General features: G+C 52.0%; 2 protein-coding genes across 2 annotated transcripts in view; both read right to left on the bottom strand.

Moving 5' to 3' along the window:
* Nucleotides 1-858: 858 nt before the first annotated feature.
* LOC144584534 (uncharacterized) lies at nucleotides 859-9,910 on the bottom strand. Its single transcript, XM_078380840.1, has 5 exons — nucleotides 8,801-9,910; nucleotides 7,853-7,955; nucleotides 7,169-7,234; nucleotides 6,711-6,888; nucleotides 859-6,195 (listed from the first exon to the last, which is right to left on the bottom strand). The coding sequence occupies exons 1-4, from the start codon at nucleotides 8,900-8,902 to the stop codon at nucleotides 6,713-6,715; spliced, it is 447 nt and encodes a 148-aa protein (XP_078236966.1). The 5' UTR covers nucleotides 8,903-9,910; the 3' UTR covers nucleotides 859-6,195; nucleotides 6,711-6,712.
* Nucleotides 9,910-27,995, bottom strand: part of LOC144584619 (maestro heat-like repeat-containing protein family member 2B) — a 30,352-nt gene continuing 12,266 nt past the window's right edge. Inside the window, exons 14-34 of the mRNA XM_078381058.1 lie at nucleotides 27,567-27,702; nucleotides 26,424-26,470; nucleotides 25,832-25,939; nucleotides 25,295-25,414; nucleotides 24,831-24,956; nucleotides 23,949-24,101; nucleotides 23,145-23,171; nucleotides 22,017-22,145; nucleotides 20,548-20,643; nucleotides 19,537-19,638; nucleotides 18,356-18,479; nucleotides 16,903-17,012; nucleotides 16,286-16,438; nucleotides 15,505-15,659; nucleotides 15,061-15,223; nucleotides 14,654-14,844; nucleotides 14,081-14,218; nucleotides 12,821-12,932; nucleotides 12,337-12,483; nucleotides 11,308-11,541; nucleotides 9,910-10,234 (exon numbers count right to left, since the gene is read on the bottom strand). Of these exons, the coding sequence (XP_078237184.1) occupies nucleotides 10,061-10,234; nucleotides 11,308-11,541; nucleotides 12,337-12,483; nucleotides 12,821-12,932; nucleotides 14,081-14,218; nucleotides 14,654-14,844; nucleotides 15,061-15,223; nucleotides 15,505-15,659; nucleotides 16,286-16,438; nucleotides 16,903-17,012; nucleotides 18,356-18,479; nucleotides 19,537-19,638; nucleotides 20,548-20,643; nucleotides 22,017-22,145; nucleotides 23,145-23,171; nucleotides 23,949-24,101; nucleotides 24,831-24,956; nucleotides 25,295-25,414; nucleotides 25,832-25,939; nucleotides 26,424-26,470; nucleotides 27,567-27,702 (2,745 nt within the window). The 3' untranslated portion in view covers nucleotides 9,910-10,060. The remainder of the gene's footprint in view (nucleotides 10,235-11,307; nucleotides 11,542-12,336; nucleotides 12,484-12,820; nucleotides 12,933-14,080; nucleotides 14,219-14,653; nucleotides 14,845-15,060; nucleotides 15,224-15,504; nucleotides 15,660-16,285; nucleotides 16,439-16,902; nucleotides 17,013-18,355; nucleotides 18,480-19,536; nucleotides 19,639-20,547; nucleotides 20,644-22,016; nucleotides 22,146-23,144; nucleotides 23,172-23,948; nucleotides 24,102-24,830; nucleotides 24,957-25,294; nucleotides 25,415-25,831; nucleotides 25,940-26,423; nucleotides 26,471-27,566; nucleotides 27,703-27,995) is intronic.

Here is a 27,995-nt window from a genome sequence, read left to right as displayed (position 1 = left end):
ACGTAGAGAGAGGGGCTTCCCTCCGGTTGCGAGATGCCCTCCCTTGGCACGGAGGTGGGCCACCTCCCTTTTCTCCTTTCAGCAACACTGAAAGACCTGCCTCCTTAGGTAGGCTTTTAATATCTAGGATTGAGTGGATGCTCCAGGACGCTGGACATATGTTTGTTTTAAGCGGGGTTTGAAAGTTTAAAAATGCCTTTTGTTATTACATAATGAACGGATTATTCTTGTATGCTTCACTTTTTAAAACTTTGTCATCCATGGTGTATTTCGGCTGACCAGGTGTTTTAATGGGTACGGGGCACCTCGGGTGCCCTCACCAGGAGAAGGTTGACCAAGAAATGGGACAAAGCAAGCAATCCCTCGAGGACTCTCCAAAAAAGGAACCTCTCCTCTCCGGCAGCAGCTTGAGCGACGTGGCAGAGGAGGCCAAAGGAAAGGAGCGCCCTCTTCTCCTTCAGGCCTTGTACCCATCTGCCCTCGGCTTCAGTCTTGCCCATCTCGGGCACAGAGCCCCCAACCAATTCTAGAGGAAGCGTTCAGCCTTGGAGGAGAATTCTCTCCTCGAACGGAAGGCAACCTTCTTCAATCTGGCCCCCCTATCCCTATCTCTGACCCCCAGACATGCTGGCTGAGGCCTGGGAGAGTTGTAATTCCGGACGCCCAGAAGGCCTTGGCTTGGCAAAGCTTGTTCTCCAAGAGCCTTGTGATTTCGTCCCAGGGTCTGAACTCAGCCAGGGCTCTTTCAGATCAGCAAACTCTATGTATTTAATCCCCAAGGTGGTGGAATTCAGTAATCCACGCAGGACAGAATCCCTCTTTCACACAAAGCTAACAAAAAACAAGACTGCATTCAAATTTGTGAAAACTTCTGCATCACATTTTAATAAAGAAGAATCAAAAGTATAGCCGTTTTACAAGGTGGGAAACTTGAATACATTCTCTATAATAACGTACAGATTGACATGAAAAATGATACGGACGTCTTCATCTTATCCTTCTTGACGGGTAGTTTATTCTTTCAGAGAGATACTGTATGTTGAGGCTCCACCCTGTAGATCTCTTGTTGTGCAAAACGAGGACTGCTCGTGAGACGTCTTCTTCTTCTTCTCCACTGAGGACAGAGGAAACTTTTGTTTTCATCTTCAAGCTGTGTTTAGAGGCTTTAAGCTGGAGGTCTCTTGCTAGGAGTTACAGGCTCTTGTGGGATGTCTTCTTCATCCCTGTCGTGCAGAGGGTTTTCTGGTTTGGGGTTTCCTGGCTGCAATTTGTAACCTCACCCAAAAAGATTTCCTTTGGTCTTCCAGAAACTTTTCAGGTGTTTACAATCCCTTTGATCAGTTGTCCATCATATTCTGGTTCTGATTAACTCCCAACCCCATCTGTTAACATCTGAACAGAAAACAACAAAGATTTGGTGAAGAGTTGGCAAATTTTTTTTGTTAGGTTTTTAGGTCCAACGTATCACCTCTTCCTCAGATCCTTTTCAAAGTAGACCCAAAGGGTTTTGTGAAGTCTGCAGATTTGTCCACCGCTGGACCTTTGGATTGATTTCTAGGGCACCCATAGAAGCCAATGCATGATGGAACTAATGCTTTCAGGAAAGCTTTGTCAAATATGCAGCCCTACTTCTGGGCAGAAAAGGGAGCGATTTCATGTCAGCTCTCAGGTCTCTTTTCCTGTAGAGAAATCAATATTTCCAGGAGAAAAGTACAAAGGCACTCGGAGGGGGACTAATCTGGTCTCCCTTGGGATCATAAGAGAAAAGCTCCTGGCGAAACCACCCTTTCCACTTTTCTTTTTCATTGATATGATTATTAGTCTTTTCTTCTTTATAAAGTTTATAAATGGATCAGATTTCTAAATCTTGAGTGACATGGTTGTTGTGGGTTTTGCGGGCTCTCTGGACATGTTCTGAAGGTTGTTATTCCTGACCTTTCGCCAGTCTCTGTGGCCGGCATCTTCAGAGGACTGGAGTAGGAACTCTGTCATTGCTCAAAAGTGCATGGGAAGTGGGGGGGGGGGAGGAAAGGGGGAGGAAAGGAGTTTAGATAGGGGTGGAAAAAGGAAAGGGGGAGGAAAGGAGTTTAGATAAGGATGGGAAAGGAAAGGGGTGGAAAGGAGTTTAGATTAGGGATGGGAAAGGAAAGGGGGAGGAAAGGAGTTTAGATAGGGATGGGAAAGGAAAGGGGAAGGAAAGGAGATTAGATAGGGATGGGAAAGGAAAGAGGGAGGAAAGGAGATTAGTTAGGGAAGGGAAAGGAAAGGAAAGAGGGAGGAAAGGAGATTAGTTAGGGATGGGAAAGGAAAGGGGGAGGAAAGGAGATTAGTTAGGGAAGGGAAAGGAAAGGAAAGGGGGAGGAAAGAAGATTAGTTAGGGATGGGAAAGGAAAGAGGGAGGAAAGGAGATTAGTTAGGGAAGGGAAAAGAAAGAGGGAGGAAAGGAGATTAGTTAGGGATGGGAAAGGAAAGAGGGAGGAAAGGAGATTAGTTAGGGAAGGGAAAGGAAAGGGGGAGGAAAGGAGATTAGTTAGGGATGGGAAAGGAAAGGGGGAGGAAAGGAGATTAGTTAGGGATGGGAAAGGAAAGGGGGAGGAAAGGAGATTAGTTAGGGATGGGAAAGGAAAGGGGGAGGAAAGGAGTTTAGATAGGGGTGGAAAAAGGAAAGGGGGAGGAAAGGAGTTTAGATAAGGATGGGAAAGGAAAGGGGGAGGAAAGGAGTTTAGATAAGGATGGGAAAGGAAAGGGGGAGGAAAGGAGATTAGTTAGGGATGGGAAAGGAAAGGGGGAGGAAAGGAGATTAGTTAGGGAAGGGAAAGGAAAGGGGGAGGAAAGGAGATTAGTTAGGGAAGGGAAAAGAAAGAAGGAGGAAAGGAGATTAGTTAGGGAAGGGAAAGGAAAGGGGGAGGAAAGGAGATTAGTTAGGGATGGGAAAGGAAAGGGGGAGGAAAGGAGATTAGTTAGGGATGGGAAAGGAAAGGGGGAGGAAAGGAGATTAGTTAGGGATGGGAAAGGAAAGGGGGAGGAAAGGAGATTAGTTAGGGATGGGAAAGGAAAGGGGGAGGAAAGGAGATTAGTTAGGGAAGGGAAAGGAAAGGAAAGGGGGAGGAAAGGAGATTAGTTAGGGAAGGGAAAGGAAAGAGGGAGGAAAGGAGATTAGTTAGGGAAGGGAAAGGAAAGAGGGAGGAAAGGAGATTAGTTAGGGAAGGGAAAGGAAAGGAAAGGGGGAGGGAAGGAGATTAGTTAGGGATGGGAAAAGAAAGAGGGAGGAAAAGAGATTAGTTAGGGAAGGGAAAGGAAAGGAAAGGGGGAGGAAAGGAGATTAGTTAGGGAAGGGAAAGGAAAGGGGGAGGAAAGGAGATTAGTTAGGGATGGGAAAAGAAAGAGGGAGGAAAGGAGATTAGTTAGGGAAGGGAAAGGAAAGGAAAGAGGGAGGAAAGGAGATTAGTTAGGGATGGGAAAGGAAAGGGGGAGGAAAGGAGATTAGTTAGGGATGGGAAAGGAAAGGGGGAGGAAAGGAGATTAGTTAGGGAAGGGAAAGGAAAGGAAAGGGGGAGGAAAGGAGATTAGTTAGGGATGGGAAAGGAAAGGGGGAGGAAAGGAGATTAGATTAGGGATGGGAAAGGAAAGAGGGAGGAAAGGAGATTAGTTAGGGATGGGAAAGGAAAGAGGGAGGAAAGGAGATTAGTTAGGGAAGGGAAAGGAAAGGAAAGGGGGAGGAAAGGAGATTAGTTAGGGATGGGAAAGGAAAGGGGGAGGAAAGGAGATTAGTTAGGGAAGGGAAAGGAAAGGAAAGGGGGAGGAAAGGAGATTTGTTAGGGAAGGGAAAGGAAAGATAAGGGGGAGGAAAGGAGATTAGTTAGGGATGGGAAAGGAAAGGGGGAGGAAAGGAGATTAGTTAGGGATGGGAAAGGAAAGAGGGAGGAAAGGAGATTAGTTAGGGAAGGGAAAGGAAAGGAAAGGGGGAGGAAAGGAGATTAGTTAGGGATGGGAAAGGAAAGGGGAAGGAAAGGAGATTAGTTAGGGAAGGGAAAGGAAAGAGGGAGGAAAGGAGATTAGTTAGGGAAGGGAAAGGAAAGAGGGAGGAAAGGAGATTAGTTAGGGAAGGGAAAGGAAAGGAAAGGGGGAGGAAAGGAGATTAGTTAGGGATGGGAAAGGAAAGGGGGAGGAAAGGAGATTAGTTAGGGAAGGGAAAGGAAAGGAAAGGGGGAGGAAAGGAGATTAGTTAGGGAAGGGAAAGGAAAGATAAGGGGGAGGAAAGGAGATTAGTTAGGGATGGGAAAGGAAAGGGGGAGGAAAGGAGATTAGTTAGGGATGGGAAAGGAAAGAGGGAGGAAATTAGATTAGTTACGGAAGGGAAAGGAAAGGAAAGGGGGAGGAAAGGAGATTAGTTAGGGAAGGGAAATGAAAGGAAAGGGGGAGGAAAGGAGATTAGTTAGGGAAGGGAAAGGAAAGGAAAGGGGGAGGAAAGGAGATTAGTTAGGGATGGGAAAGGAAAGAGGGAGGAAAGGAGATTAGTTAGGGAAGGGAAAGGAAAGGAAAGGGGGAGGAGAGGAGATTAGTTAGGGAAGGGAAAGGAAAGGAAAGGGGGAGGAAAGGAGATTAGTTAGGGAAGGGAAAGGAAAGGAAAGGGGGAGGAAAGGAGATTAGTTAGGGATGGGAAAGGAAAGAGGGAGGAAAGGAGATTAGTTAGGGAAGGGAAAGGAAAGAGGGAGGAAAGATGATTAGTTAGGGAACGGAAAGGAAAGGAAAGGGGGAGGAAAGGAGATTACTTAGGGATGGGAAAGGAAAGAGGGAGGAAAGGAGATTAGTTAGGGATGGGAAAGGAAAGAGGGAGGAAAGGAGATTAGTTAGGGAAGGGAAAGGAAAGGGGGAGGAAAGGAGATTAGTTAGGGATGGGAAAGGAAAGAGGGAGGAAAGGAGATTAGTTAGGGATGGGAATGGAAAGGGGGAGGAAAGGAGATTAGTTAGGGATGGGAAAGGAAAGAGGGAGGAAAGGAGATTAGTTAGGGATGGGAAAGGAAAGAGGGAGGAAAGGAGATTAGTTAGGGATGGGAATGGAAAGGGGGAGGAAAGGAGATTAGTTAGGGATGGGAAAGGAAAGAGGGAGGAAAGGAGATTAGTTAGGGAAGGGAAAAGAAAGGAAAGGGGGAGGAAAGGAGATTAGTTAGGGATGGGAAAGGAAAGAGGGAGGAAAGGAGATTAGTTAGGGAAGGGAAAGGAAAGAGGGAGGAAAGATGATTAGTTAGGGAACGGAAAGGAAAGGAAAGGGGGAGGAAAGGAGATTAGTTAGGGATGGGAAAGGAAAGAGGGAGGAAAGGAGATTAGTTAGGGATGGGAAAGGAAAGAGGGAGGAAAGGAGATTAGTTAGGGAAGGGAAAGGAAAGGAAAGGAAAGGGGGAGGAAAGGAGATTAGTTAGGGATGGGAAAGGAAAGAGGGAGGAAAGGAGATTAGTTAGGGATGGGAAAGGAAAGAGGGAGGAAAGGAGATTAGTTAGGGAAGGGAAAGGAAAGGAAAGGAAAGGGGGAGGAAAGGAGATTAGTTAGGGATGGGAAAGGAAAGAGGGAGGAAAGGAGATTAGTTAGGGAAGGGAAAGGAAAGGAAAGGGGGAGGAAAAGAGTTTAGGTAGGGATGGGAAAGGAAAGGTTTAGGAAAGGAATTTAGATAGGGATGGGAAAAACCCACAACAACCATCTATATATATTTTTTGTACCAAATTGGAAACCTCTGATTTTTGTCTGGGTTTATTTGATCAGTGTGACCAGAAAGTTTAATCCCCCTCAGTTTGTCTTCATCTTATTATTATGGTTTTTTTAACCTATGGTTGTGCATCTCGTTTGCTTTGGCGTTTTTTCTTCAATGATCTAAATAATTTTTCAACAAAAGAACATTCAGGAAGAAGAGCTGCCTTCAATCCCTGACGGATTCCAGTTCCTCAGAGAAGATCAGCGGTGGACCAAACCTGCAGAATTCATTCGTTACCTGACCTTCTCTAGGCCAGAGGAGGATCTGAGAAATGGCGAGGAGTTGGTACCCTCAAACCTGAGCCTCTCCCTTCTTTTCTCAACATCGAATCTGTCGGCCTGTTCCTCCAGTCCCACGAGTCAGTTCTTGGATCTCGTCCGATGGTTGGCGAATGCCCGGCTGTAGAAGTTCTCTTTCATGGGGTGAAGCCTTTGCTCTCGATGGATGGCCTGGAGGAAGAAAAGAGCAAGAAAGCAATGGAAAGTCTGCGGAGAGGCCCTGGAGGGTCCTACTGATGTTTCCAAGGAACGTTTGAGCTCACTTCCCCCCTTTGTCAATGAAGCACATTAACCCTTCTTTCTAAGGATCTAGCGGTGTGATCACACAAGGAAAAAGGTCTCCATTCAGGCTGCCTGTAGAGTAACCCGGCGCCCTCACTTTCCCGGCTCCAGTCCAACCCCGATGCGTGTCCAAGGTGTGCCTTTCGGGAGGAGCTCAGAGAAAAACGGTTGTAACAAAGGAGAAATTACCTTCTCCTCTTGTGCTCCTGTTGAACCCTCCCCGCCACCTCCACCTCCCCTCAAGTTGCTCCTTCCTCAACCGCCGCCACCACCACCGCCGCGGCCAGAGTTGGTTATTCGGCCTTCTCTCCCACAACACCTGGGTGGAGTACTTCAGGAACACCATGTAAAACCAACCCTGGCTTTTAACACTGTAGAAAACCGTTTTAGAACCACATACGTACATTTAGTGCCGGCGAAAACCAAGTAGCCGCCGGTACCATGTGGCTGAATTCTGAGTGGTGCTGCTTCCACGCGTGGCGTTGTCCTGAAGCTCTGCCGTCTTTTGATGGACGTGGTCCTGTAGAGCTTCCGCTGCTGATTGCAGGGTTGTGCTTGCGTCCCCCTGCAATGGGGCGAGTTCTGAAACAAGAGGTGGGCAAAGCATCCATGGATCAACCCTGCATTAGGCGGCCAATGCGGGAGCTCAACGCTTGGGCTTCCTCCAGACCCTCCGGAATCCAATGTCTGGTCAATGGAGGGTCAAACCTGTATTTTGTGATGGGGCCTCCTTCTGGAAGCGAAAGGAATCTTCATCTTCCCTCCCTTTCTTCCCCCCAACGACCCACCCATTTTTTCAGCAAGGAGAGAGCACTGAGGTGGGCAGCGAGACCCGATGGCCCCCATCGCTCCCGTGCCTTACCGGTGAGAAGAAGCTGCAGCGTTCTTTCGTGTAGCGCTGTGACTGGGGTGCTCTGGAGGAGGGCTCCTAAGGGAAAGGCATGAAGGGAGCAGAGGGTCAGGTGGCCTTTCCCGAGGGGAGGATTTGGACCGAAGGAAGCGCCCCTCCCACTATTCTCCCTTTGCCCACAGAAGCTGCTAGATGGGATTCCTTGGAAGTCGAGAGAGGGCTCGACCCTTCCCGATAGTGGGAATCCGCTTGAGGCTGCTTCCGACACCCTCACTGAGCAGGGGTTGCAGCACGAATTCCATATAAAAAGGAAAACAAAAGTTGGAGAGGGGTTAATGAGGGAGAAGAGGAAGCTGGTAAGACCCGAAGCGTGACAGAATTGACCCCCTGGAGAGCACATGCATTTCTGAGGGAAAACTTCCATAGAGTTTCCAAAAGAAGTGAAGAGGGAGGGAGACTGGGGTAGAGGGTAGCTGGGCGAGATTTGAGCCCGGTCGGTCGGCACTTGGTGGAGGTTTTGAGACCCTCGTAGGTGTCTCTTCCCTTCCTCCGGCCTCCCTGACTTCTGAGATTTGTGGAAGGGCCCTTGAGATCCTTCAAGAGACCATCTTCTCCCTCAGAACTGCTGCCCAGCCCGGTGGTTCAGACCTCTCTTTGGGATTCCCCGCTGGGCCGCTCAGAGGATTGTCCGGTTACCTGAGATCTCCACAGCTCTCCTTTGGAGCTCTTCCTGCCTGCTCTGGAAGTAGGGCACAAGGTCTCTCTGGAGGCCCATGCTCAGGTGGGGGCACTCTTGGACCTAAAGAGGGATGTAAAAATCACTTCAGTTCGTTGTGCCGCCCAAATCCATGGTCCAAAGAACACCATGATACTCCTGAGGGTGGCGGCACGGATTTTATTCAAGTCTTGGGCCGATCCCTCACAATGCTGTGTTGCCTTTTTTGAAAGAGACACTTTGTGGGTGTTTTTTTCCTGGTTACTACTGTACATGTCAGTAAAACCGATCCATCCCTTTTCCAGCTTACGAGAACGGCCAGATTCCTTTCAGGGGTTCTGTCCTGTTTGTTCCTCACTTGCCACATCCAATCGACAAGGTCTCCGTCTGCACCTCCGTGGTGGAACCGGAGGCACGACCGGGCGTGTGGGTGCAACGGGCCCTGGCACCTGGTCTCCTCGCCGCAGGGAGGATGGAAAGCCAGGCTTCCGGAGTCCTAGTCCACCGCTCTGTCCACTACATACACCACCCTGGGTTCTCTGTGGGGGACGAGGGAGTGTGTCCTCTCGTCCCTGCGTGGCCGAAGGAGCTGGATCCGGTTCCTGCCAACCTTCCAGAGAAGGCTGTCAAGGGGTAGCTTTGGAACCAGATCAGAACCAGATTTTTTTCTTCATTGGGGAGTTTTAGTAGGAGACTCGTGTCATGCTTTTCAAACACTGCAACCCTTTATGATTAGATTTCAACTTTGGTTTGTTTTTTTTTTAATAATTATAAAAGCCCCCTTGGAACCTTTCGGAAAGATGTGGCCAATACATTAGCTAGCAATGACAGTCTACTTAGGCTTGGTTAATTCAAACTCCTGTCCCTCCCCCGCCTTCTCACTCCCGGTCCAAAAGCCTCTCTTCCCCCCCCCCTTCTCTCTTGCTCACTAGCTGTTGGCAGAGAGCGTTTATGTTGCTGCTCTCGGTGGTCTGGTGCAGCTGCTGAAGGTGTCTTTTGGTCACAAAGGGCAGACACTGCAAAAAGGCCATTTTGCATGCCTAAAAAAGGAGAGGAAAAGACAGAGAATGGACTTTCAAATTTCGGATGTACGCATCATACGAAGATAAGGCATGCACCATACACACCATAATGCCAGCAGGTCGATTTACAAGTTTTCCTCCAAAATCAGGCCAGCTTGAGTGCTGCACATCTTTATCTAGCCCAAGATCACATCGAGTCCCATTTCAGAAAAGTCTGTTTGAAGCCATCTTTGTCCAATTTATGTATTTGAAAAGACCTCTTGATACAAAGTGGGTTCTTAAGGAGGAAAGGCCTTTTCAGACCATATCACCTCGGCTGACCCCTGGATGTCTGACCAGGTTGGAGGCAGCCTGACTTCCCAGATGGGCCTCCTGTCCTTGAGGTGCTGGTCCGGGAGAAGCCTGGTCTCCCGCACCCACCAGCCCAGCCTTCCGACAAGGTCGGATGTGCAGCAGGGACCCCCCTCGAAGAGAGGGCCTTCCAGGTGTCTTGGCCCAAAGTGGCTGAGACTTTCTTGCTGAAACTCAGCCCTCGGATTAGAACAGAAATCTCAGCCATTCAGCTCACATCTATTTCAGAGTGTGGAAAAGCTTCTTTACGGGAGGAAGAGATGCAACATCAACCACTGCCCCCCCTTTTTTTGGCATGGCAGCTTCTAGACCCCTCTCTCTCCCTTACTCCCCTACAATCCAGTCCAAAACAGCCATGTTTCCATGCTCTGCTCGCTTGGTGCCCCAATTCCCACACTGTGGGTTCCTCTATTTCCCTGAGCTCCATGGGGACATCCCCAGGCGCCATCGTCTCCTGTGCAAGGAGCAGAACCAAGTGCCGAAGAAAGGCTGGCTGAGCATTCTGCAGTTGAGCAGAGGGGAGGACGGAGGCCCAGCCAAGGGGTCATCGGGTCCCGTGGGATCCTGGGACTGTTGCTTAGAGAAAACCCCCAGCATCCTCTTTCGGGGAGGTTGCTGGCACTCGGAAGCTGTCTCCCAACCAGGTCTCTCTGGGACACGGACGGGACGTTCGAAACAGGGTTGGGGACTTAGATCAGAAGTCATTTTGTCTTAAGAAGAGAAAACACCTTGAACATTCTCAACATCCTATGTAACATCTACTTTAAAAATACATTTTGCAGGAAAACAGAGAACAATACATATGTAACCAACGCCTTAATGCTCCAGTCGTACCTCTGAGATGTTGGGGTTCGGGTCGCCCTGATAGATGAGCAAGAGTGCCAAGTTTTCTTTCACTAGATTGGCAAAGAAGGTCTTGTACCCCTGCTTGGCCCGGGTGGCCAAGGCACCGAAGAGATGGAACGCTGCAGCACGGATAGCATCGTCCTCCTAAAACCGGGGAAAGACAAGGCTTCACCTTCATGGACAGCAAAGCCACTCTTTGGCAAGAGATCCAAAAGGCACCGCAACGTTTTGGCGAAGAGGAGGAAGGCCCCGGAATCTGCCCGGCCTCGTCCGTGTGTCCGACGGCTCAGGGAGGAGCCCTGTCTGGGCCTTGGACAGACCTCCCCTCCTCGGTGGCTCGCTCACTCGCCCATGGCGCTCAGCAAAGGGGGGCTTGCCTTTTCCTAGTGGAAACCTAGGGTGACCGGCATCCCTGGGAGGCTCCTTAGGAGCAGGTGAAGGTTTCTCCCCTCTTAGTGGAGGCCCTGGCTAAGGGGATGGGCCGCCCTGAAGGCTGAGTTCTTCCCTCATGGGGTGGAAGAGAGATTATGAAGTTTCCAAGGGCCTGGGAAGAGGAGGAGGAGGAGGAGGAGGAGGCAGGCTCCCCTGGTGCCATCACAGGGAACCACTCCACCCACGTGGGTCAGTTCAGACTGGCAGCCCTTTTCTCAACGTGGACAGGCAAACCCTCTCCTGAGCAGGGCTTGTAAAGCGGTGGGTATCTGGAGGGGGAAGGCCCTCGTCCGCTGATGGCATGGCTGGCCAGTCTCCAGATTTCTGGCCTAGCCCTCCCTGGAGATCCCTGGGATGGAACTTGGGCTCTGGGTGATGGTCTCTGTCTCCGACAGATACTTCAAGCCCCTAAGAATTCCCTCAGTCATCCTGACACGGGCCCTCGTGGGACCGTAGGATTAGGATCCCTCGATGGCCGAGGAGCAGGCGTGGAGGGAGGAGAGCAGCCGACTTTGTCGAAGTCTGTTTGAAAATAACAGAAGATCTGACACTCGAGACTGGTTCTCGGCCTCTTCTCGGCGGGATCTACCGAGGATCTTGTTTCCCACCCGTGACCAGAGAAGCCTCTCTTGTGGTGAGGATCATCAGCTCAGAAACCGTCTCTGGGCGGACAGTGGGCAAAGCTAGAACATCAGCCACGCCTGGGAAAGGGAGATCTCGGCTCTCCTGAGTCAGGGAGGGAAAGGGGGGTGGGCCCTTGGGGGGGGAGACGGGCATCCACTTACCTCAGAGAGGTACTTGCTGGCCCTCCAGCAGAGATCGCGGAAGAGGAAGGCCACTTTCCCCATCCTCAGGCACGGCACAACGAGTGCCAGTGCCTCCAGAGCTTCGTCAACCGCCGCGCTGTCCCGGAGGTGGTTGAAGAGAAGGATGAGAAGGTCCTTCTTCAGTCCTTTCACCTGGAAGGAGGAGACAAGACCAGGACCCTCTCTCAGCCCCTCGTCCTTCCCCAGAGCCCGCTGGCCAGAGGAGGTGGCGGGTCGGAGCCCAAGCCTTCTTCCCTAGCGGGCGACCCGCACCTCCCAGGGGCTTCCCTTCCGAAAAAAAGCTCGCTTTCTGCTCTCCCAGAAGGTATTCCCAAAACGGTTGGGTTGAAAGGACAAGGAGGGCGATGAGGAATCCAGGCGAGGAAGATCATCCTGATCAGAAGAGGTGTCTGAGGAAAGGGCCGGCGGCCTTGTCTGCTTTGGGGATTGGAACCGTGTCGCTGAAAACGGGCATTGGCGCCACGCAGAACCTGGTGAGTGGACTGCGCGGGTTCTAAGGGAGCGAGGGACCCTCGGTGGCACCTCTGGGGCCGCGCTTCGTCCTCGTTTCCCTGGGAATAGGACTACGAAGTGCCCGTCTCTCTACTCGGCAGGAATGGAGAGCCGGACAGGCTTCAGCTTTTTAGTAAACAGAGGATGGGGGGGAAGAGGTCATGGTTGACCTGACTTGGTGCCGGAGGTTCCCACGACCACCAGCCCTTGGAAGGCTGGACCACCACTGGGTCCACCTGAGATTGGCCTTTGGCCCTCCGTGGATCCACCGAGGTGGACTGGAATCCAGGAAAGGGCACCGAACCCCTTTCTTCTCCAAAATGCCCTGAGTGTGGCTTTTCTTCCTCTCTTTTTTGGGCCAAGAGCCCTCTGGGGTCTCTGGATTGGTCCCTGCTTTTTTCCATAGCAAGGAGGGAATGGGGAAGGCATGTCTTGAACCCATTACCAGCCCATGCCTTTTGAAACAAGGGCCGCTCCAGGGGGGGAAGGGCTGACCTGGTCCGGTGCCATCAGGAGAAGGCGGCCAAGGCTGCGCAGGGCCATGCGGCGGATCCCGGCGTTCTGATCTTCCATGTTCCGGATCAGGGTCGGAACGAAGGCCCTGAGTGCGGCCCATCGGGTAAAGCTGGGCTCCTGAATCACCTGCAAGAGTTCGAGACGTTCGTTACACCCTGTGTCCCTGGGCCCTTCGGCCTCCGGAGCTCAGCCTTCTGACCCTGCCAGAATCAAGGGACTCGGAGTTTCAAAGAGGGATGTAAATCTGGCCTCATTTGTGTGTGCAAGAAAGGACAGTTTCGTCCTCCTCATTCCATGCGGTGCCATATATTTCTTGCCCGTTTCATCTAGGGCAAGTCCAATGTTCTCAGCTGAGGGAGGAGACCTCTGCCTTCCACAAGGATCTGCTTAGCTCCGTGGGCAAGTACAGAACCAGAAAACAGCCCCAGATCCCCCCCCCAGTGCCCCAACCCCTGGCTCTCACCTCTGTGAAGAGAGCGGTTCCTGCGAGTCGCAGCTTTTCTGAGCTGGCATCCATCCAGGGGAGGACGTCCTGGATGACCTGGTCTTTCAGCAAGCCGTTCTCCAGCAAGCACCTGGGAGAGAGGATGAACAAGGGAACCGTCAAGGAGAAAACCAGCTTCCACAACTGCTGCCCAGGGAAGGAGCCGGGCCAATTGGACTTGAGGCAGGGAGAGGTTGCCCTCCGTGGGAGGAGTTGTGGGTGCAGGTCGCCCTGGAATGCAGGAAGGGTGGCCGGATGCGTGCATGAAGAGCGCCCCACAAGTGCGAGAATGGGAGGGAGAAAACAGATTTTGGCAGACATAGAGGCAGGGAGACCAGTAGAGCTGAACAGCAGGAGATGAAGAACTGTAACCCTCCATATTTATGAGCCAGAGCGTGAGCAGACCTGGAGAACCCAAAGGAACACAAAATCTATTCACTTCAATTAAACTCGTTCTTCCTCCTCGCTACACCTCTCACCTGAGCACAAATTCCAACAGAATGAAAAAGAGGAGTAGAAGCTGAAAGCCAATGGACAAAGAACTAGCTTGCTTGCTTGCTTCCATTCATTTCCTTCTCTTTCCTTCTTCCTCCTTTCCTTCCTTCCTTTCCTTCCTTCCTTCCTTCCTTCCTTCCTTCCTTCCTTCCTTCCTTCCTTCCTTCCTTCCTTCCTTCCTTCCTTCCTTCCTTCCTTCCTTCCTTCCTTCCTTCCTTCCTTCCTTCCTTCCTTCATTTCCTTCCTTCTTTCCTTCTTTCCTTCCTCCCTCCCTCCCTCCCTCCCTCCCTTCTTTCTTTCCTTTCTTCCCTTCCCTTCCCTTCTCTTCCCTTCCCTTCTCCTTCCCTCCCTTTCTCTCTCCCTCCAGGTTTCGATTTCCCAACAGAGGGAGAGGGAGGGGAGGTGGGGAGCACCTTGGATGGGATGAGCTTCTGGGGGTGCCACCACCCCTGCCTTTCTGTCATCAGGGGAGCAGGAGGGGAAATGGCAGGACTCCGTTTCCCACAGGGGACTAGGGATGCTTCTTGGGAAGCCCCTACGCCAGACGTGGGGCAACCCCACTCTCCCTCCTTTGCTTCTCATGATCCACTCTGGCCGATGATCCAGGCTGGAGGCCATTCTACAGCCACCTGGACGACCAGCCATCGCAGGGAAAGACAACCTGCGTCTCCTGGGCTCCACCTCCCAGAATCTCACCAGCCCCAGAGCCCTTTCCTCTCCTTCGGCTATTCATAAGTCACTTACTTGGTCAACTGGCAAAGGCCCTCAGGGTGGGTCCGAGGATCCCCGAGGAAGGACCAGAAGTCTGCCGTCTTGATTTCCTCCTGGGATGCAGTTGGTGTCCCCTTCACGACCAGAGCCTTCAGGGTGTCCACAGAGAGGCTGCAGAAGGAAAGGACCCAGAGAGGGCCTCAGAATCGCCCCCCCCCTCCGAAGAAGAAGAAGAAGAAGAAGAAGAAGAAGAAGAAGAAGAAGAAGAAGAAGAAGAAGAAGAAGAAGAAGAAGAAGAAGAAGAAGAAGAAGAAGAAGAAGAAGAAGAAGAAGAAGAAGAAGAAGAAGAAGAAGAAGAAGAAGAAGAAGAAGAAGCGGGGAAATTCCAGGAGCAGGGCTGGCAAAGACCTCCACGCGGCCGGGAGAGGATGCTGCCTTCTGCCCAGAAGGGGACTCGGGCAGAGGTTCGTGGGATGGGGCCATTCCTTGCTGCACGTAAGACATGGGCACGCTTCCTCCATGCAGAAGGACTGCCTCCGGCCCTCCCAAAAACCCTCCCCTCAGGCTTGCAGGTTTCCCAAGCCTGCCCAAGGGAGGGGACGTTACCTGCAAGGGTTCCCGGGCGTCAGGTGCTGCTCCCTCAGGAACAGCCTGCGGCGACCCTCACACGGGGGCATCTTCTGCCCCAGGGTTTGGCTGACCTGCCACAGGAGGGTGAACAGGAGCTCCGGGAACACCTTCTGGAGACCCACCTCAGAGGGCAGTCCTGAGAGGACCTCATAGATCGCACAGGTGGCCTGCAGAGGGGAGGAAGAGGAAGGGAACGAGGGGTGGGGGGGGGAGAAGAGAGACCAGGTGTTACTGGGGGTCTCAGATCCTCCCCTCCTCCCCAAGGCAAGGGTTCTGGCCTCCTTGGAGCCACCCATTTCAGCGGCTCTCAGAGCAGAACAGCCGAGACGGTTTTCCCAACGTGGTCTAAAAGGATGGGCCATCCCGTGTCCCTTGGAGCGTACTTTGAGCGGTTCTTCCTCTGCATAGTCCCCGCTTTCATCAATGCTAGAGCTGGTTGTTGATCCAAGGATGGAGGGCTGGTTCACACACGACATCAGCTTGGCCAGGACTCGCACAGCCAGGGATGGGTCTCGATCGAAAGACCTCCACAGCTTGCCAGTCTCGCTATAAGGAGAGAAGGTGGGAGTTGCAGAGACGGCCTGAGCCTGGACTTGGCCTTCAGAACCAGCAGCTTGGGCGCAAGAAGCCCCTGGTGGGTCTGCACCGCCCGGCAGTGAGAAACCAATTTCTCACAGGGCAAGGAGAAACCTTGCGTGGGGTCTCCCACCAGGACTGCATCCGTCCTTTCGATCTCAGCGCCCCAGTTAAGGGACCGGGGCCTGACCGAGAAGAAAGAAGCCTCTTCCCCCAAGGACGGAAAGCCCTCTTTTCCCTCCAGCACCCACCTGTCCAAGGGGAGGCTTCGGCGGAGGAGGTGGCCCAAGACTGTGTCCAGGTGGGAGCGGGCCATGATGCAGACCGCCTCCAGAGGGACCTCCTCCATGCCTCCCTGAGTGACGATCGGCAGGTGGCTGCAGAAAGTATCGAGGAGCTCGGGCACCTGGAAGGAGCAAGACGGGGATCCCTGGCTCAGATTTTTATTTATTTATTATTCGATTTATACCCCGCCCCTCTAGACAAAGTGAAGAATGGTTTTATTTCTTTCTTATTCTATTTAGCAATCAGAAGGACAAAATTACTCTTCCCTCCCTGAAAGGACACCGTTCTTGTTTGAGCAAGTCTTAGCTTGGCTGAAGTGACTTGGAACGGAAGCCCATCTATTGGGGCCTCCAGTGAGCTCACGACCACAGCGGCGCCCCCTTGCCGCTGCCCCCCCCGGGTTGAGGTGACAGCCCACGTGGTTTATAGAGCTGGGCCCACGTCTGGACGTGGCCAGAAAGGTCGTCCCAAGACCCCTTTGTCCAGATGAAGGCCCAACCTAGAGAAAACAACGGGGATGAATAGGAGACGAAAAGGGCCTTTTTTGGACTACAGCACCCAGAATCCCCCACCCGAGGGGGCCATGGCTCTGCTGGCTGAGAAATTCTGGATTCTGCAGAAGGGCAGAAGTTTACAAAAGGAAGTTCAGCATCCTTTGGGCAAAGCTGAAAAGATGCCGGTGGAGATCTCTTTCTGACTTCTGCATCTCCTGCCTGGAGAAAAGGAGGGTTCCTGGCAAATGGCTACCTTGCTCTTCATGGCCTCCCCATGGTTTTGGAGGTTGGCGAGCAACCAGTAACCACCAGCCCTGGCACAGCTGGGGATCCCTGACACGAGGTCTTCCAGGATGGCTTCGGTGAAGTCCAACAGCTGATCCTTCGCGAGATGGATGCTGACCACCTGCCAAAAAAAGAAGAAAGGACAGGCTTTTTTTCTGTAGCTCAGACCTTCTCCTTCCCCAGTGAGATTTCCTGCCAGACCAAGGATGGGCAGCTCTATGCTTTTCCAAAGAGTCCTGCCCAAGGATTTTGCCCAGGGATTGCAGGAATTCTCTGCATCTTGCTCTTTCTTCCAAAACAAGGCGGCCTTGGCACTTCCCCGTTGACTCCAGCAGGTTCCCCTAGAGAACCGGAAAGGCCCAAATGTGGGCTTGGAGTTGGACAAGGACTGGAGCCTCTCCGCGAGGACACAGGATGGCTCAGGCCATCTGGATTTCATACCAAGGGACCACATCTCAGAGATGAAGGCACTGCCAATGAGCCTGGCCATTGACTCGGCTCGCTGAGAAAACAGGACTCCAACCGATTCGGGAGGTGGATGTGACCCAGGCGCTCGGGAGATTCCCACCCGATCAAGGGAATCACCTTAGCCAGTCTGGCCCAAGCCCCAGACAGATCGGTGGGGACTTCTGCCTGGAGATCACAGAGGGCAGACGTCATCTCTTTTTCTTCCGCCTCCGTGATTCTCGATCCGCCTGGAAAGAAAAGAGGGTGAATCATGTTATAAAGCCTGTGCTCTCGTTTAGGTAAAGAAATGGACTGCTTTAGAAACTGACAGAAGATAGAAATCAGAAGGACATGATATAAATCTAGGATGGCACCATCTTCCTAGGGTATCAAAAAGCAAAAGACGATAAACCATTGAAGAACCATCTGATAAGGAAAGCTTTAAACTGGGTATGGACCAAGATCCGGGAAGAAAAGGACCAGGAAGTTCCTGAATGGGTCTCACCCACAGAAGCATTCACACAACCCACATTAATGGGGAAAAAGAAACTCTACTGAGATTTAGAGGTTTGTTAAAAGCGGCCTTAAGTGTGAAAGTAAGGGAAGAACTAGAAGAACAAGGCACAATACTTGATTGGTGGGCAAAAACACAAAGAGACTCAAGATGTACAAGCGATAACGCAGTCGGTTTTTGTAAGGAAAACCGCATAAGTTACTTCTTCTGAATGTAAGGGAAAAACAGATTAAAATGTGGTATCATTATCTACTAGAATTCAAAACGCAAGATGAAATCGTTAAAGAATGTATGACAAAACGGGCCCAAAATGTGGGCCACAATATTAACTGAAAGTCAGGGTCACAAATCTGGGAAGGGAATGTTGACTAAAGAAAGGAACAAACAGAGAAGCAGACCAGGAAAAAAAATCGCTGACTTGCTAGTTCGGGTTGGTTCGGGGTCGTCTAAACTGGAGGACCCAAAGTTTTCAGAATCCACTGATTTTGCCCGATTTAACCAACTTCCTACTCCATGTCACCCCGCCCCAGCCTGCCCCTTCCCTTCCCACTGTCCGCCACTGCTTCCCTGCCTTGTCCGGCCACCTCTCTCTTTCCTTTGGTTTTGGACTCCTAAAGTCATGAATTGGTGACACATAAAACGTCACTGGAAAGAACCAAAAAGGGCTCAAAGTGGAATTCACACCCACAGGGTCCCTCATTGTTAAAACTAACATGGGTCAACCTTGGATTCTTGGTGTCCTCTCATGGCTAAACCAAATTGTTTGACGGTCATCCTCGTCATTTTCTAAGCCCTGATTTGCAGGCTTGGGGATGAAGCCACCTCGAAGGGGCAGCGTTTTTCACCCTTGGGATCTGACGCCTTGAAGGAGCACCTTCTGCCTCCTCTGAGGATAATCCCCTTGTCTGTTTGTAAGTGGGGTCCATCTCAGCGGGAAAGAGGTTTCCCAGGGTCCTACATCCATCCAGGTTCACCTCCAGACAGAGTCACTCCAAGAACGCTAGCGGTCACAGAGTGAAGGCACCCATTGATTGGCCTTGAAGCCCTTGATCCCATCTCCCCCACCCACATTCTCACCTTGAATATGAATCAGGCAGTTGATACACTTGGCTGCCCATTGCCGGCATGCGATGGAGTTCTCCAGGATGTAAGGGGCTAGGAAGGCTACCGCAAAACCGTAGCCTTTGAAATTCTCTCCGTCCTACCAAGAAGAGAACAAAACCGATTGAAATGGCCTTGGAAGGCCTGAGGATTGGCAGAACCGACCTCTCCTCTAAGATCTGCAGCAGAAGGGATTCTTGGAGGCCTGAAACACACCTTACAGAGAGCCTGGTCATTGACGCGAATCGCATGTTCATCTTGCCAAGAGGCGAAGGAGGAGGCCTTCCTGTGTTTGTGAAAGCCAACTTCCAAGGGAACCCTCCTTGCCTTTGGAAGGCCAGTCCCCAAACCGAGCAAGCTCGTCTGCATCGTCCCAGAGGGGAGAGATGCTCTGGCTCAGGCCTGCCCACAGCCCTTGGGGCCGCCTTCTTGTCCAGGCTTGGGACACATCAGGCTGGCATAGGTGGGAAGAGAAGCGGGGAGGAAAGCCACAGCCAGCCTGGGTCCAAGGTGAGCCCACCTGGCTCTACAGCCCCTGCTGTGGGAAGTGCTACCGGGAGGGGAGTGAGTGTCAATCGAGGAGAAGACAGTCCTAGTGGAGACCCAGGGCGGTCGCCAGACTCTCGTCTCCTCTGAGACGTCTGTTCTGCAAAGTCACTTCTGCTTTTTGGTGCTGATTGAGAAGGAAACCATTCATTGCTCGTTTCTTGGACACCATCAATGATTTCCATCACTCTGAAAATGCACACCCACCCCACCCCAAGACCAAAGGCATGAAGCCTGATGGGCGTCGGATGGAAGGGAACCAGATGGACATCCATATCACCACATCAGCAGAGCAGAAATGGCCTCTACCCATCGAAAGAAAGGCATTCCCTTCTATAGACACACTCAAGCTGAGTTCTCTCATGCTTGTCCCATCTGATCCGATGGCCGAGCCCACGCAGGAGAAGATGAAATCCTTACTCTAGAGAAGCCCCCGGGCTGGGAAAGGCTGGTCTAAAGTCATGGAGCCCAAGTCCAAAGACACCAAGGAGAGGGAGAGTTTTGCCTCTTTCCGGGGAGCCTTCCTGAATATCGGGACTCTTCCCACAGGGTCTTCTGGTCGGCCAGCAAGAGGAGGAGGAGGAGGCGGGAGGAAGAGGAGGAGGACTCACCGGAAGACGAAAGCTGGCCTGGAAGGGAGCCAGAACCTGGAAGCTGGCCTGCAGGGCCCTCTCTCGGCTCCCCTCACACTCCAGGAACCAGGGCTCGATCAGCTGGAGGCCAAGCAAGAACACAGACCCCTTTATGAGACCTCTCTGAGGGGCAAACCTTTCTCATTTTACAAACATATCCTGCTTTTCCTTGAGATATCCCTCAGCCGGATGGGAGCCACGTAGCCCATCTGGCTGCCAAACACAGCTGGTCATTCATGGCCCGGTGGGTGAAATGTGGAAACGGTGAGAGAGAGGGAAGGCTCCCCCCCCCCCGATCTACGTGTTGTGGATCATCCCTCATTCGAGCACTCCCGGAGAGCTCAGGGGTTCAGGGCTCTGGCTGTGGAAGTCAGAGGTGGGGAGTTCGATTCCCCACTAGGCCTCCTCGAGGAGGGCCCAGACTTAGGCCTCCCTTCCGGCTCGGCCGTTCTAAGAGGCAACATCACTTTGCTCTTGAGGAAAGCTTTCGTGTCTGAGAGATCAGTCTGGGCGATGCAGACTGGCTGGGACAGGTGGAGAGGAGGGCCACGAGGGTGATCCGGGGACCGAAAAGCAAGCCCTGTGAGGAAAGACGGAAGAAACTGGGCATGGTTAACCTCGAAGAAAGAAGGCCGAGAGGTGGTCACACCCAGGAGGGGCAGGAGGGGTTCTCAGTCATGCCAAAGCGCAACAGCACGTAAGGGGATGATGGACTCAAGGGACAGGAAACCAGATTCCTGTCGAACGATGGAACCAAGGAGCCGGCCGAGCGCTCCGACACTGGAGGCCCTCCAGAGAAAGATGGACAGCTGCGTGTCAGATCTAGTTTGATCCTATAGAAATACTGAAATGATCTGATGGGGACAATTCGGACAATATGGTAATTACAGATTATCCTCAATGTATAGTTTGACCATGAAATTGGCAAAGTTTCTGCAATACTGAATGTAAATGCCAATCCAGGGGATTTCCTTTTGGGTTTATGCTTACCTGGAACATGACCTCAATCCTCTCTGAGGTTGGCTCTTCTGTAACGAGGACCTCGAAGAGTTTCCCCCTGGCCTCAACGGATCTGGTGTACATGAGCTGAAAGGACAACCCAGGGAGTGAGGCCCGAGAGCTACACCGTTCCCCTGACGCCATGGGCTCCTCATAAACCAGGGGGTGGGCAAAGCGAGGCCCAGAAAAGAGTGGAAACAAACAGACATTGACCGCACAATGACATTAGGATGTTTAAGAGGCCTTGGCGGTTAAAAAAAAAAAGCAAAGCGACGTTTCAGCCTTCTATCCTCTTCTATATTGCATCCTCCTATGCAATAGGATGTTTCGGGAAAGCTCCCATCAGAGGTTAAAAAGGAAGACCTAGAAGAAAACCTGCCTGACATACCTCGATGTTGGACGCATCCTGTTCATCATATGCTATCCTTTTAAGACGCTCCAGGGGAGGGAGGAGAAAGAGACTCTTGATGACTCCGTCCAGCATTTCCCGGAGAGCTTCCACTGGCAGGCGCGGCTTGAGGTGGCTAGCAGAAGGAAGGCAGATTGAGAATCCAGACAGAGGTTTACAAAGGTCCCAGGCAGAAAGGCAGCCCAAATCTCAGGCTGGCTCTTTCTCATTCTGATCTACATGTGATAGCATCGTGACAAGAAATCAGACTGCCTCTGCCTCTGTATAATCATTGGCGAGTGGGCAGGGCAAGGACAGCAGCTTTGGAGGACTGTGTCTCTGGAGGGAAACCCTGTGGCCTTCACGTCAGCTGGCAGCCTCACTTCCCTGCCCGTCTCGTGCCCGTCAACCAAACGCACTGACAGGGGAGCCCCCCTGTCACATCGAAGAGCCGCCCCCGCCCCACACCAGTTGCTGCCTGAGGGAGGCCTCCCTAGCCCAGCTGGCCTCTCCGTTGCCTATCGATAACTTACCTCAGGGAGACTAAGGCCGAGATGGTTGCTGGGAGAAGGGAGCTTCTCAGGTTTTCGAGGCGCTCCGTCCCAAGAAAGGCCTGAAGACCCCCGTGGTGGTGGTGGTGGTGGTGGAAGGAGGAAAGAAGAAGGAGAAACAAGAAGGAGGGGGAGGAGAGATCAGGGTTTCATCCACTCAACAGAGGATACGACCAAAATGCTTTCTAAATCGCCCAAAAGGGGGTTGAAGGTGCTTTCCTGAGGGGGAGTCCCGTCTTTTCCACGGACAGCCATTCCCCGAGGTGTTGGGGCAACAACCGTTCTGAGCAGAGCTGCCGGCTGGACGCTTTGCTCCCAAGGAGACCCCTCCCCAAAGAGCGGGTGGGGCTCTCGTGGTGGAAGCCCTCCAAGAAGGGTCTCCCTGGCGGAGCTTCCAAAAGTCTCCTTTGTGCCACGAGGAAGACCCCCCCGGGTCTGAAGAGACGCCCCCTCCCTCTTCTGGGCTTTCTGGGAACCCCACCGGACCCTTCGGGTGTCCCGCCCCCCCCCACGTTGCTTACCAACAAAGCCTCCAAGAGCTCTTTTTTGCAGCCCAGCTGGAAGTTCCCGTCCTGGGCTTCAGAGATGGCTTTGCAGATGTTGGCGACGCTCTCGCAGAAGAGCAGCTTCAGGTGGGTGTCCTGTCTTGCCTAAAAGAAAACCAATGGTCATCATCCTCCTCCTTTGGTACTGGTACCAAATGTATGTCTACAATCTGCTTGTTTAACTTCCCTCAGCAGGGAGATCATGAACTTGGGGGCAGCCCCTGAGAAGGCTTCCTCTTGCCTCCCCACCAGATTCGCCTCGAACGATGGTGAGTCTCTCTCAGAAAAGATCAAACCCGAGAGAAGGATGTGGTTCAAAGAGCCTTGCCCAAAGTCAGGAAGGATTTCGTTCAAGACTCTGCGAAACCACCAGCCACAGAAATTGCAGTGAGCAGACACGAATTCCACGGGGGTGGGAAGGAACCCCTTTTAAGGAATTCTGTCGGCCTATCAAGCTGATTTCTCTCGGGTCCCTCCACCTCAAGAAAGAAGCCTCCTCAAAGGGTTGATCGTGTGAGGATCCTTTCGCAGTCCTGCCGCCTTCCGAGAGCCAGCATGCTATAGCCAGTTGAGTTTGGAACGGGGCTCAGATCGCGGCCTGGCCCTGGGAACTCGCGAGCGGGAGTCAACCCTGGAGGCCTTCAAGAGCCAACTGGACAACCCTCGGTCGGATCTGCTTGGATTCGGATTCCTGCCTCGAGCAGAGGGTTGGACTCGATGGCCTCCCAACTCCAGGATTCCAGGATTCCAGGGTGAGCTTGGTGTGAACGTCTCCCACCCTCTGGAAGCGGAACGAGGGCTGCCATCCAGAAGCGACTGGACAGGGCAACAACAATAGCAAGCCCTCCCCCCCCCCGTTTCATGCCATTTGGCGGCATCTCTCTAGGATTCCTCAAGTGGGGGGAGGAGTTGATCATCATCATCATCATCATCATCATCATCATCATCATCATCATCATCATAGTAGGACAAGAGATTCCACTAGGGGAAATGCCACATATGAATAGGGGCCCTAGCAGGGACCCTCCATCCTGCTTCCACTTCAAGGGGAAAAATCCGGACACGGAGGTGCCCGATCACACCCTCAGATCTGCGACAGCTTACCTGGCTCTCAATTTTGACTCCCAGGACCTGAAAAATAAAATGGAGAAACTGACCTCTTTGCACAAGCCTAGAAAGGCAGCTGGCCTTTTTTAAATTTATTGTTTAAAATGTTAAGGACACAGGCCTTGGGCCAGGGGATAAACGGCTTTGCTATGCAAATGGCGCAGAATCATCAGAGGGGTTTCCCCCTCAATGGTCTGGATTTTTCTTGAATGGTTCTGAATGGAAAAAGCCCAAAACTGAACGCTTCTTGGCAGATGTCACCTCTTCCTTGCTAGGAAGGAGGGAAGTGAGATTTCGGGATTGAGACAGGCATTTAAGAGAGAGATCAATTCTCTCTCTCTCTCTCTCTCTCTCTCTCTCTCTCTCTCTCGTTCTTTCTTTCTCTTTGTTTTGGCTCCCAGAAAGAGATTTCCTCAGAGCCAGATGCCTAGACAATCCAAGATGAGCACTGAAAGTGGCCACTCATGAAACAAAACCTACAAGATGCAAGTGGTGAAGGTGAGGGAAGTCAGCTACTATGGCAACCAGACATCTTTTACCACTTGAGGAGCACCACTTCTGAATAGGAGCTAAGCGTCTCATCTGCTTCAGTTCTCAGTGAGGCAAGAAAAGGCTAATGGCAGCACCCTGAGACACACAAGCTGCAATGTGGCACCTGAATTTTAGGGCAGGTCACTTTGGCTGGTTTCTGGAGTACAGTGAACTCCCTCTCTTCCATTCCCACCCCTCCCCACAGCGACCTGCTCCCTCCGTGCCCCATTTCACCAGAATCCAACCCTCCGACCCCCTTCTACTTCTTACCTGGAAGCTCATCCTGTAAAGGTCGAGGACTTTCTTCAGGATCTCTGCCTCCCCACTCTTCAACAGGAGCTCTTTGGGGGCCCGGATGGCAACCCGGCCGTAGGCCAGAATCAGGGTCTTCAGGAGGTGCCCTCGCCTGCCAGTCTTGTAATCCTAAGTAGGCAACAGAAAGGGGTGTTTTGGCAAGGTGGCAGCTGCTACCTTATCATCTGTTTGTCTGTCTGTCTCTCTCTGCCCGTTTCCCTCTTCTGTCCCTTCTTTGATCGCCAGGGCAGCAGGATTGATTTGGTTTTATCAAATTACTTATGTCCTGTGATCTGGGGGTGAGTGGGGGAAGGCGGACTGACTTTCCCCCATCAAAAATGCTTCAGGATTGTATGCTTAACTTCACTTTTTGGGTGTTGGAAACAATCCAGCACTCCACCTGTCTCATCTGCAGAAGCCCAGGGGCTGAAATCCTGTTGAGCAGCTCCGCAGGCACAATGATTCTGTGCACAAATCGACCGCAGAAGATGCCGCTTGGTGACAGGCTTCTCTTGGCAATTTTGGGGTTCTGCACCCTGAAATTGCCATCAAGCAGCAGCAATGGGCTCATAATGAGCAGGGATTTGCCACCAATGAGGATGATGTCATCCCCAGGTGCAGGTGGAGCTGCCCAACAGGAATTCAGCCACGGAATGCACTGCTGAGTCGTATGTCAACACTTAGGTAAATCCCATCAGTTGAGCAAACCTCCTCATTCTGCAGCCAGCGATCCCATGGAATGTGAAGATGAATGGCTGGCATCAGAGGAGGCTCAGGCTCCAGTTTTAGATTCCGTTGAATCCAGGGTGGCTTATTTGAGAGTTGGCATTGACCTGCTGGCCCCGGCCGCTGGCTTACCTTATGGTGGGTGAGGAGGGCAGACAACCCCATCTTGAAATCTATGCCAGCTCCGCAGTCGTCCAAGGTGGCCAGGGTCAGATCTAAATGGTCCAGCGCAGCAAAAGAAAGGATTTCGGCAACTTTCTGTAAGGGGGGGTGGGGGGAGAGGGGACCGAGAGAGAGAAAAAAATTGGAGAAGGGATGCTGATGTGAGAAATGAATGAAACTGGATTAGATCTCCCCGTGTGGAAGGGAGGGAAGACCACCCCTAGCACACCATCATGTTCCTGACTCTGTGGCATCCTAGCACAGCCGGGTGCTCTTCACTTCCTTGCAATGTTGTGGAGGGTTTCAACTTAAGAGAGGTAGAAAAACCTCCATCTATTAAGAAGAAGCCACCATCCCCGCCCCCCCCAAAGGACAAAAGAGACGCCAGGTGGGTACAGAACTCTGAAGGCTGCCCTGAATCGCTAGAGACTCACCTCTTTCTCGGCTGCTTCCAAATAATTGGCGCTCTCAATCAAACGCTCCAGCCAGTGCAGGACATACGTGCGGTCTGAGCAACAGGCCAATGACAAGCCCAGGACTTGATAGAGGACGCTCTGAAAGAGAAGGAGGGGTAGACCAGGGGGGAGGTTTCAGTCGAACAATCGGACACCTGTCTAGATCTTTGGGTTGGTGGTCCTTCACTGGAGGCCGTCCAGCAGAGGCTGGACAACTCCGGCCGAAATCCGGTTGCTTGGTGAGGAAAGTGGCCCTCGAGAAGGCCCACTGAAGCAACAGAATCCTGAGGGAGGCGTTGACCCATCCCACCCCCGCCCATTCAAGGGGCCTCCACCAGGGCAACTTCCTAGGCGAAGCAACAGGATTTCCGCCACTATGTTCTGCAGCAGCTGCTTTGGACAAATGTTGGCTGAGAGGGACTGAGGTCTCCCCCAGGTTGCAGCAGCTTTCCACGCTCGGGGGAGAAGCTGAGGGGCGATAGGACTGCGGGTTTTATGAGAAACGGGGGAACGAACCTTTTCAAGGGACCCGTCCGCATAGCTGCCCATCTGATCTTCCAGGGCTAAGATCAGGTTCTTGGTCCACGTGTCGTCCTCCATGGTCTTCAGGGACCTCCTCAGGAACTAAGGAGGAGAGCATGAATGAATCCAGACATTTGGTTCACGAGAGCCTCGGCGTCTGCTCCTAAGTCTCCACTCCTGCCCTTTCCCCTGCCCAAATGCCTTAAAAATGTCCTTGGAAAATCACTTCTTAAAGAAATGGAGACTATGACTTCCCACCGGAGCTGAGGGGAAAAGGGACTAAGCACTCTCTTCACCTAGTCTAAAGCCAATTGGCTGCCAAACCGGAGAGCCAAAATGGACCAGCTTGGTCTCCGAGTCAAACATTGGGGGAGGACGGTTCTCCGCTGTGTCCTACGTCGTCTACACCTGTCTGTCCTTCTTCCCATTTGCTGCCCAGGGCATCTGACTTCACAGGCTCTTCCTTTTTGCCCCTCAGGCTAATGGACCAGAGTCCAGGAGACCCCCCTGCCCCCAGCCTGCTCTGTCGAAGAGATCCCTCTTCTCCCTCCAGCCAGTTCCTGGTCGAAGAAGAGCAGAACCTCACCTGCAGAAGCTTCTGCTGCCACTCAGGTTGGCTTCCTCTGGTGCCTTCTGGAAGGAAAAGAGGACATTGTTGTACCAACTCAATTGGGACGGGTGTGGGTGGGTGTGGGTGTGGGTGTGGTGTAGAGTTTGGGACCGTATTTTTCAAGAGTAGTACTTGAGCCATGACTTCTTGAAATGGAATCTGTTGGTCATCCCTCACTGTTTAAAGAGGAACGTCCTACTAACGTACTCTTAAAAATAGGCAAAAACCTCCCTCTTAGAGACCCCCAGGCAGGATTTTGAAAGGCATCTCTAAATATAATTGGCTACATGTGAAAAAAGGAGGCAAAAGTAATCTGTTTACCAATTGTGATGCTATTTCACAAGAATAACATTTCCTTACTATCCCTCAAACTAGCCGAGGATGGTCAACATCATCACTTGGAACACATGACTTTCACACTATAGGTGTGTCATGCACAAGGTGTAGACATTTTTCACAATCTTTCAAGTACCAAATGGTAGGAAAATCAGTCCTGTTTTTATTGTCTGTGCCCTGTTTTTGTGTGTACCCTATTGGTAAACATCGTGATCTTTACATATAGATTCAATATATATATAGAGAGAGAGCATTACAATGTTTCGACATCACCAAAATGACTAAAGTTCTCTGACATGTTAATAGAATCCATGTAAAAATACAAATAGAAAATGAATGTATGTTACAAAAGTAACATAACTATTTCCTTACTGTTTCCTTTATGAATTTGAAAACTGCTCAGAGACTTTAAGCCACCCCCCATGCCTGCCAGAACCTATATAGAGGTCCACCTGCTTCGTGTACGTCCCTGGGAGGGGGGGGCTGTCTAGGGAAGCACTTCAGAACTGGGGCAAAAGGTCTGAAAAGGCAAACCTACTTTTGGATTGCCAGGTGCTCCTGAATTCGTCCAGGAAAAAATCCAAAATCAGGTGAACGGATAAAACGAATGTCAAGAACTTTAGAAAAATGGAAGCAAGATCAAGGGGCCTTCTGGAAGACAGCGCTATTCCTCGGATAGCTTGCAAAGTGAAGTGCAGCACTTTTAAGATTTTGAGACGGCCCGGGGGGCGGGAAAGCATTTCACCATTAATCCTCCTGTCAGGCACCCATCGGGCGACCTACCTGCCTGGCAATACCCCCAAAGCGCTGGGATTTGCTGCGCCCACAGATGAACGATGGCCTCGTGGATGTCAGCTCGCAGGGCGTGCAGAAGCTGGAGGGCCCAGAAGCCTCTTTGGCTCCCGGAGGAGGACAATACCTGTAGGCAGGAGAGGAGACATGAGAAAGGAGGGCCCCCGAAGGAGAAGCCAGGACTCACTCGTCCATCTCTAACTGCCAGCGGCTCAGATTCAGGAGCAGTTCCTCTCCTGGAAATAGGCAGGCAATCGCCCTCCCGAGAGGAGGGGGGTCCCAGTGGCCCGTTGGCGCCTTCTCTGCTCGGTCCATTTCCTATCCGGGGTGTGTCTGTCCTGCGCTGGGCAACATCCCGGCCTTGAAGAGGATGCTCAAAGCAAGGCTGCTCCCCGAAGCCTCGGAGGGCATCCTCTCGTC

Source organism: Pogona vitticeps, chromosome 12, assembly GCF_051106095.1.
Source record: "Pogona vitticeps strain Pit_001003342236 chromosome 12, PviZW2.1, whole genome shotgun sequence".
In the NCBI taxonomy this organism is placed as follows: domain Eukaryota; kingdom Metazoa; phylum Chordata; class Lepidosauria; order Squamata; family Agamidae; genus Pogona; species Pogona vitticeps.
This window is presented reverse-complemented; position numbering and strand designations above follow the sequence as displayed.